The sequence below is a fragment of the Rhinolophus ferrumequinum genome, chromosome 16 (assembly GCF_004115265.2).
Source record: "Rhinolophus ferrumequinum isolate MPI-CBG mRhiFer1 chromosome 16, mRhiFer1_v1.p, whole genome shotgun sequence".
NCBI lineage: Eukaryota > Metazoa > Chordata > Mammalia > Chiroptera > Rhinolophidae > Rhinolophus > Rhinolophus ferrumequinum.
The window spans coordinates 23,234,434-23,243,507 of NC_046299.1; the positions used below are offsets into that span (position 1 = coordinate 23,234,434).

General features: G+C 54.0%; 1 protein-coding gene across 7 annotated transcripts; it reads left to right on the forward strand.

Moving 5' to 3' along the window:
• Window positions 1-39: 39 nt before the first annotated feature.
• On the forward strand, window positions 40-8,235 carry POLL (DNA polymerase lambda). 7 transcript variants are annotated; one of them, XM_033130076.1, is made up of 9 exons: window positions 46-94; window positions 940-1,065; window positions 1,778-2,072; window positions 2,262-2,424; window positions 2,797-3,114; window positions 3,907-4,080; window positions 4,742-4,891; window positions 6,797-6,965; window positions 7,394-8,235. In XM_033130076.1, exons 2-9 carry the CDS (start codon window positions 951-953, stop codon window positions 7,756-7,758), a joined length of 1,749 nt encoding a protein of 582 aa, XP_032985967.1. In that variant the 5' UTR covers window positions 46-94; window positions 940-950; the 3' UTR covers window positions 7,759-8,235. The 7 variants fall into 7 exon arrangements, with proteins under 7 accessions (XP_032985971.1, XP_032985967.1, XP_032985970.1 ...); XM_033130079.1 differs by having other exon boundaries at window positions 71-94; window positions 916-1,065; window positions 4,742-4,870; XM_033130077.1 differs by having other exon boundaries at window positions 72-94; window positions 916-1,065.
• The last annotated feature ends 839 nt before the right edge of the window (window positions 8,236-9,074 follow it).

The following is a 9,074-nucleotide window of genomic DNA, read 5'->3' on the forward strand; positions in this document are numbered from 1 at the left end:
AAATTATTCTGGTCATTTGCCGCTTCCCTCCCCCCCCCCCCCCCCCCCGCTTTTCCCCTCTCACGCCCTTGGTCCGCTCTCATTGGCTGCCCTGGTAAGTAGATAGTAGTTTACTTTTGCCCGTCCCTTTATTGACTTGTTGAGCCTGAAGTTAACCCTATCCCAGGCCGACTCCCGGGAGTGGGGAAGTGGGGTTCTGTGGGCAGGGTCCTGACGCTCCAGCCCCCAGCTGGGAGTCCTCCTCTGGGCCCCAGCTGGCAGTCCCGAGCACGTGCCAACCGCGTATGCAGGAGGGTGCCCCACACCTGCCGGCGTCTTCTCCACCCGCAGCTGTGAGACCGATACTCCCCCAATCCCGGAAGGCGCTCCGCACCTGCCGCGGCCGCACCCCATCTCCCTGCAGCTGGAAGGCTGCGCACCCTCATGCCGAGAGGCCTGCGACCGGGGCAGGTGCAGGGCGTTACTCCCTAACTCTCCCCACCCCACCCCACCCTATGTTTTCCTCTGTGGGTCTGAGAAAGTTTCTGTGGAGTATATGTTCATATTTACCCCAGTCTCCACTCCTGGAAGCCCGTCCTTCCTAAAGGTGTAGCGCCATTTCCTAGCCTGACATTCCCTTTTAGTAAAGCCTTTTGGGATGCAGCCCGGCAGACGCTGCACTGAATCTTTAGAGCCATCCCTCTGAGGAATGATACCGTTTCATACCCCTCAAAAGTACTCCCAATAGTCCCATTCTTCTCTCATTTCCCCCAATACTCTGACTTGGAAAGGCTGGTGAGTGGAGAGCTAGGCTAAACCACTGACGTTCGATTGCGTTTTGGGAGACCCTACTGCCCCCAAGGCCTGGTCAGTAGAGACCCCACTTCCGTAGGCAAAGGGGTTAGGGAACCTCAAATCTGGGTTTCCACATGACAGCCGCCCTGATCAACCTTCAAACAGGCCGTAACTCAATGGACTCTGGGGGCATCGTGAAGGCATTTCCCAAGCGAAAGAATATTCATGCCAATCCATCATCAAAAGCACTTGCAAAGATTCCCAAGAGGGAAGAAGGAGAAGGAACAGGAGGTGAGTGGACCCAGCCTCAGAACCTTCCTGTACTTGAACCTTCAGACTTCCTACATTGTTCACAGTCAGATACTAGAGCTGACTCTGCCCACCCTGCCTGCACTAGGTTTGGTCCGGTCTTTGACAGGCCACTTGTTGTGTTTTCTTTTACCCCACCCTGAGACCTCCATCAATCAGAAAATACTCCCTGGTCCCTAAGGAAATGTCCAACAGAATCCTTTGCTTTCCAGGAGGTTGCCTTCGGTTGGGAATGTGGGGGGACCAGAAATCCCTTTCAGGTCCCCAGAGGTATAAGATATTTTGCAGCCAAATTGACAAATAGATAGCAGAAGCTTATATCGGGTGGGAGGGGCAATCTATTAGAATGTGAGGTCAGTAATGGCAAGATGTGTGTCTTGTGCCTGGTACCCAGTAGGTGTCTATTAATATTTGTTGAAAGAATAAATGATCAAACAAAGTGACTTATAGGATGCGTACAGTGTGTCAGACAATGTTGTCGTTTACACGAGGAAACAGGACGTATCAAAATCCTTACCCCTTCCATCAAGAGATTCCCCTGAGGAAATGAACTGTATGCTTAAGGTGGAATCCCCAGAGGGCAGGCTGTCTGGATAGAAGGAAAATGATTGTTTGAGGGTAGGATACTATAAAGGGTTTATTTGGATCATGCATGAAAGTTATGACAATAGGCATCTCAATGTCCACCCCACAGAGTGGTTGAGCTCCCTGCGGACCCATGTTGTGCCCACTGGCATTGGGCGAGCGCGGGCAGAACTCTTTGAGAAGCAGATTGTCCAGCATGGTGGCCAGATATGCCCTGCCCAGGCCCCAGGGCTCACTCATATTGTGGTGGATGAAGACATGGAGTGTGAGCGAGCCCTCCGCCTCCTTAGGCTGCCCCGGCTGCCGTCAGGGGTTCAGCTGGTAAAGTCAGCCTGGCTGAGCTTATGCCTGCAGGAGAGAAGGCTGGTGGACACGGCAGGATTCAGCATCTTCATCCCCGACAGGTGGGTTGGTCCCAGTCTTTCCTCAAATGTTTTCTGGCAGTATCATGAGCTCTCTTCTTGGGTTGTTAAAAATGACTCTCATTGTCTGAATTGAACACGTAGAAAATGAAGATTTCAGAGTAGAGAAGGATTGGGAGCAGGAAGGGACGAGACCTTTGGTCTCTTAACCTCCCATCACCATCCCTGCAGGTACCTGGACCAACCACAGCTCAGTAAGGCAGACCAAGACTCTTCTCCTTCTCCCGGAGCCTGTGAGGGTCTGCCCAGGACAGCCCTCTCTCCTCCCTCTCCTCCCACCAGACCAGTATCTCCTCCCCAGAAGGCAGAGGAAGCCTCAAGCACCCACGCCCAGGTCAGGAGTCTCAGCCCCCACAGCTCCCTTTCCTTGGGAAGTAGATCACTGAAACAGGGAAGGCCTGGTGGTTGTTCAGAAAGTCCAGGGCCCCTGAGAGAGGAGGACTCTCTTTATTGTGAAGCCATTTAGCTCTTCCCAGCACTCATCACTCCTGCATTTGCCTAGACCGTATCTACCCCGTGCCACTGGCATACTAGGGCTGGGACCGGGGGAATCAAATGGAACACAGCCCCACACTTCAGAAGATCTAAGTTTGATGCAGATGACCCAGCCTCATTTTTAGGTCTGAGTAGGACTCTCAACCCCCAACTCTGAGGAGCATTCATGGGGGCGGGCATGAATTTATTGTCTCTTCTTCCCTACCTCAAGCCCGGCTCTGAGGATGAAACCAGTGACGGGGAAGAGACCCAGGTTAGCGCAGCTGATCTGGAAGCCCTGATCAGTGGCCGCTACCCCACCCCTCTTAAGGGAGATGGTGAGCCTAGCCCAGCCCCCGAGGGCCTGGAAAAGTGGGTCTGTGCACAGCCTTCAAGCCAGAAGGCTACCAACCACAACCCCCACATCACAGAGAAGCTGGAAGTGCTGGCCAAAGCCTACGGTGTTCAGGGCGACAAGTGGAGGGCCCTGGGCTATGCCAAGGCCATCAATGCCCTCAAGAGCTTCCACAAGCCTGTCACCTCCTACCAGGTACCTGGGGGCCAGGGTAGGGTATGCTAAGGCATGGGGGTGTGGTCTGCTCTTGACTGGCTCAAGGTTGGCGGAGGCACCAGTCACAAGTGGGGTTCAGCTGGAGTGCTTAAGATTTTACAATGTCTGGGACTTGCACAAAGGAAAAAAAAGGTGGGGTGGAAATTGATGAAAGCAGATTGGCAAAATCCTGATAATTATTGGAGCTGGGCAGTGGGTACTTGCGGATTTGTTACACTGTTCTCTCTACTTTGGATTTTTTTCGGTAATAAAAAGTTGTTTTAAAAACGTTTCCATTCTGGAGGCGAACAATACAAGGTTTGAGTTCTGATTTCCATCATTAACTAATTGTGTGACTTTAGGCAAGTCACTTAAAACCTTAAGTGTCAGTTTCCTCAACAGTAAAAGGGGACCAAGAATAAGAAATTCTGTTTTCTGTGAGGACTAACCGGGATTATCCCGGTAGTGCAGGACCCATTACACAGTAAGTCCTCAGTAAATGTTCGCGCTCACTGTGCGATGATGATGGTGACGAGTATCTTCCTTGTTGCCCTTTCTCTGCTTCCTGTGCTGATCTCCATCCCTCTGGCAACCAAAACACAAGTTAACCAGCCCATTCCATCCAAACTGGTCATCTTCAGTTGTGCCCAAGCTTTACACAGCCATCGATTGCCAAGTGGCCAAGCTGGCTTTTACTTCAGACATCTGTTGAAGGAGTCAGCTTCCCCACCTGCTGACTGCCCCTCTTTTCTTCTCACTTTTCTTTCCTGCCTCTGCCTCGCCCACTTCTAGGAGGCCTGCAGTATCCCCGGGATTGGGAAGCGGATGGCCGAAAAGATTGTAGAGATCCTGGAGAGCGGACATCTGCGGAAGCTGGACTATATCAGCGATAGTGTGCCTGTCTTGGAGCTCTTTTCCAACATTTGGGGAGCTGGAACCAAGACTGCCCAGATGTGGTACCATCAGGTCAGCCCCCACTTGAGTTTCGCTGTGTCTCGGGGCTCCTGACCCGTAGTTCCCTTACTCTGATGGGAATGAACCGAGACTATAGGGAGACCATTTTTCAAGGGGTCCAAGGCTCTTGCAGACCCCTTTCCTAGCCCCTGGAACTGCGCTGTCGCTTACTACACTTGGCATTAGTCTTGACGTAGGCAGAGAGTAGGAGTATGTTTCTCTGTCTCCCAGAGCAGCAGGGGCCTTTCTGAAGAGACCAGGTCTCAAGGCTGAGTATCCAGAGCAGTGCTTCCCAAACCTGGCCGTACCCAGAATCACCCCTAGACTGATGAAATCGTGAACCAGTGTTTTAGGATTGTGCCAGGGCTGGATTGGGGCATGTCTTCCCTGCCCTCTGCCTTTCCTGAGTCCCATTAATTACAGACCCATCTGCTCCCGGGGTTGGTCTGGCCTCAGGTCTTCTTTGGAGTCTGGGGCAATGGAAGCGGCGTGTGTGTGTGTGTGTGTGTGTGTGTGTGTGTGTTCATTCATTCACTGCCTCTTCGTTGGTCTTGGATCCTCATACCCCCTACTCCCAACCACCACCACCACCACCACCACCACCACCAACACACACACACACACACACACACACATACACACACACACACCACCCTTGGCTTCGTTTTTGCAGGGTTACCGGAGCTTAGAAGACATCCGCAACCAGGCCTCCCTGACTACCCAGCAGGCCATCGGCCTAAAGCATTACGATGACTTTCTGGAACGCATTCCCAGGGAAGAGGCTACAGAGATCGAGCAGACAGTAAGCAAGTGTCTCAGAGAAGTAAGGAGAGCCAGGCCCTGCTATACGTTCGGGGCTTGGCTCAAAGCCAAGAACTTCTGATCCCTCAGCTGGGGAGTCCAATAGGCAGAGGAAGCTGTGGGACCAGGGGAGGGGTGGGTGGCTTTGGTCGGGAAGGGCTTTAATACCAGCTCCCTGGATTGGGGTTCTCATTGGTCAGGCTGAGTCAGCATTGGCTTAGATGCTAGAATGGTGTTAGGACTGGGTTCGTGTTAGGGCTAGATTAGAGATGGATTATAGTCAGAATTGAAGGATATTGAGCTTTGAACTGGCTAGGTTAGAGTAGGTCAGGGCAAAGATTCTTAGCATTTTTTGATTCACAAACTTTGAGAACGTGGTGAAAACTATGGACTCTTTCTCTTCAAAAGTTGTACAAATATACAAAATTTTGTATCTCTTTCCAGATGTATGGACCCTCTGAAGCCCACCCAAGGCTGGTTTAGGGCTTGCGCTAGAGTTGGCGAAGAAGCATAGTGCTGTAGGATTAGGTTTGGGGTCGGAGGAAAGCTAGATCAAGAGGTGAGTTAGGGTTCGGCCTGAATTAGGAGTAGGGTTTTCTTAGTGTTGCATGCTTTTAGTTAAGATTTGTGGTCGTCCTAGGAAAAGGGTTTGGTTTGGAGTTGGGTTAGGGATCAAGTTCATATAAAATCTAGATTAGAGCGAGACTAGGGCACAGTTAGGGTCAGATGGATCACTTGACCAGTTGGTGTTAGGATTAAGGGCTGGTTGTTCTGAGCAAGGTATGCTCACTTTGCTCTAGGATTTTGAGAGCGTAGGACTGCACGGAAATTCCACAGACAGCTTAGCTAATAGCAGCCTCCCGCTCTGCTCGACTCCAGACCCCCGGGACTCTGGGGGCTGGTGCAGTGTGGATACATAGGTCCTTTTGTTCACGCATCACCACGCCTTGGTGCTAGCGATGACACTGTCAATCAGCCACCATGTCCAGGCAAGGAGAAAGCGCCAGTGAGCCGCCAGTCCCGTGCCCACCTGGCCTGCTTCCCCCCACTGAAGGGCTCCAGCCTTGGGAGCTTTTGATTGGATTACTCATCCTAGGCCTCCTCCCATCCTCTTGGGAGGCTCAAGAAGGGAGGGAAGGGATTAGCAGAGAGCTTGTCAGGAGAATTGAGGTATCTCACTGAGGGTATCCAGGGCCCCAGAAATCTCAGTGTCCTGGGGTGGAGGTGGGAAGGCCATCTGCATATGAAAGGCCTTGTGTCTGGGGTGGAGGCTAACGGGCTTATCCCCCTTAATGAGGAGGACCCTTTAGCTGACAGTTCCCTCTGTCACAGCTCCCTCCCCACCGAGCCCGCTCCTCCAAGTAAGGATGTGGGCATTGGCTCAGAATTGCCTCCCTCTGTTTTCTTTCCTTCCTTTTCCTTATTGTTGGTGTAGTTATATTTCTGGGACCCTCTTATGCCTGGGCTTGGGCCTGGAGCACCCTGCTTGTTCAGTCCTCAAGCCCCAACTCACACACGGCCTTTAACTCCAAATCCATAGATACCTGGGGCTGTCGAGACCTGGCTGAGGGCTTCCAGCCACCTGCCCTTTGTCCTAAGTGGAGTTTCATAGACCTGGCCAAAAGATGTTTCTCTCTGCTCTGAAAGAGCTCTAGAGGGAAAGATCCGTACTTTCCCTGAGAATCAGAGTGTATGTTTTCTTACATCTCTCCTTAGGCTGCCTCCCATGGTGTGAGAGTGTTCTCTTCTGTTCTGTTCTCTGAAGCTAGAGAACTGCCACTCTCCAGGGTCCCTCTGCTCCCTGGGGCTCATTCCCTCAGGCTTTTATCAGGCACCCAGGGATGGCTTGGGGCATAAGCTGAGAGTGTGGCGGAGGGAAGGCCCTGGTGCTGCCACGGCCCCACTCCCCATCACTGCTCTTTCCCAGGTCCGGGAATCCGCTCAGGCCTTCAGTCCTGGGCTGCTGTGTGTGGCATGTGGTTCCTACCGACGGGGGAAGGCAACCTGTGGGGATGTGGACGTGCTGCTCACTCACCCGGATGGCCGGTCTCACCAGGGCGTCTTCAGTCGTCTCCTTGACAGCCTTCGGCAGCGAGGTATAAGCTCCATCTCTGGGTGAGCAGGTTGGCAGGAGGCAGGGCAGAGCAGCACCGGACGGCCCCCAGGAGGCAGCGCCTCAAAGGTGGAATCTCTAGACAGGAAGCAGGGGAAGGTTGCTTCCTGAGAATCCCCCCTGTGGCCAGAGCCATTTCAGGGAAGTGATGAAACAGCCCCCACACCACACACAGGTGCTCAGTACCGCCTGTGAGTTGAGTGTCTCATCTGATCTTTCTGTGAAACGGTGGGGGATGGGAGGAATTTCTGTACACATTTTACAGGTAAGGAAACAGGCCCAGAGAGGACAAGTAAATGGGTGAACTGGGACTAAAGGACCCAGGATGACCAGGAGAGACCTGGGAGGATGGGGTGGTCCCGGGCCTGGCACCTGGCCCCCCCCCCCAGCAGCCCTCCGTTGTTGGGCCAGGGTTCCTGACAGACGACTTGGTGAGCCAGGAGGAGAACGGCCAGCAGCAGAAGTACTTGGGTGTGTGCCAGCTCCCAGGGCCAGGGCGGCGCCACCGCCGACTGGACATCATCGTCGTGCCCTACAGTGAGTTTGCCTGCGCCCTGCTCTACTTCACCGGCTCTGCCCACTTCAACCGCTCCATGCGGGCTCTGGCCAAGACCAAAGGCATGAGCTTGTCGGAGCATGCCCTCAGCACCGCTGTGGTGCGGGACACCCACGGCCTCAAGGTGGGGTCTGGCCGAGTGCTTCCCACCCCTACGGAGAAGGATGTCTTCAAGCTCTTAGGCCTCCCCTACCGAGAGCCAGCCGAACGGGACTGGTGACCCGTGGCTGGACCAGCTGCCCCACTTGGCCATCCAGTCCTCCGCTCTCACCTCCGCTGGCTAAACCTCTCTACTTCAACCACCAGCTCCCCGGGCGTGAGAGAAACGGTCACCCCAGCTGCCACAGTCTTCCCAGCCCTCCTCCCTTCTACCCCAGTGTTGCACATGGCCCCTTGCCCCATTTGAAGCAGGAGCAGGGGCTGCTTTGAAGCCAGCTTCCTGTGCTGCAGGCCCAGGCACCCCCTCTTCCTTACCTTGAGGAGGGTCTGGCTGCTGGAAGCGGGATGGGGAACATAGGGGGAGAGGCAAGCAGCTGGGGCCCAGCATCACCCAAGACCCTGAAGCAGAAGGAGCCATGTACTCCCTCCACCCACCCCACTTCCGGTGCAGCTGGAGGTGTTGGGAGGGGGTGCCCCAAGCTCAGTGAGGACAGCATCTGAAGGCCCAGGGGCCCAATAAAGTGCATTTGACATTCGACCTGCCTAGTGTCTGAGCTGCTGCAGCCCCTGCCTTCTTCCCCCCAGGCAGGGCTGGAGATGGGAACCCAGAAAGACCAGTTAACTGCTCTCCAACAGGTCCGCCCTGAGTCAGCTCCTGAACTCAAGGGGACGGGTAGACATTAAAAGGGAAACTTCATGAAGTCAGGCATTTAGGAGCTCCTACCTACCTATAAGCCGCTCCTGTGGGCCAGGCCCTGGAACACGCCATCTGGGGACATGAACAAAGGTGGTAAGACACTTGAGGAACAACTAAATGGTGACCTGTGTGCTCCTGACGGTTGAGGCAGTCAGGGAAGGCTTCCTGGAAGGGGGGTGGGCAGGCGGGCAGGGAAAGAGCCCATTGGAGAAGGGTGAACAGGCTCTGGAGGTAACTAAGGAGCCTGCTTTAGAGGCTGCTAAATGCCAGGAGTCAGGAGAAGGCTGGTCTGGGCGAGGACGAGGTCGAGCTGAAAGGCTTAGTTTGATAGAGCAAATAGGAGCAAGTGCAGCTAGTGGCATGGAGATGGTTTCCAGAGGCTGGACCTTGCAGGACAGGGAGAATTTGGTGAGTGGAGTAGAGGGATTTGAAAGAAAGTGTGGGCATTCCAAGTTGAAGCACAATGGGCACAGAGGGAGGAGAAGGCGTCTGTGTTGGAGCATCAAGGAGCCTCGAGAGGCCCTGTGACACGGATTTTGAGGTGGAACGTGAGGGGGGCTCAGGACTGAGTGCATTGGCTGTGGGGGGATAAGGGTGCGCTGCTGAGTCCTTCATCTCTGACAATAAGTTGCAGAGTCCCAGAGCTGGCCTTTGTTGGCCTGGTTTCATTCGGGGGATCT

Coding starts and splice junctions, on each gene's coding strand:
- POLL (XM_033130072.1), top strand. CDS start 285: ATGCAGGAGGGTGCCCCACACCTGCCGGCGTCTTCTCCACCCGCAGCT. Junction 4,081..4,741: donor CCCAGATGTGGTACCATCAG/GTCAGCCCCCAC, acceptor TCGTTTTTGCAG/GGTTACCGGAGCTTAGAAGA. Junction 6,966..7,393: donor TGACAGCCTTCGGCAGCGAG/GTATAAGCTCCA, acceptor TTGTTGGGCCAG/GGTTCCTGACAGACGACTTG.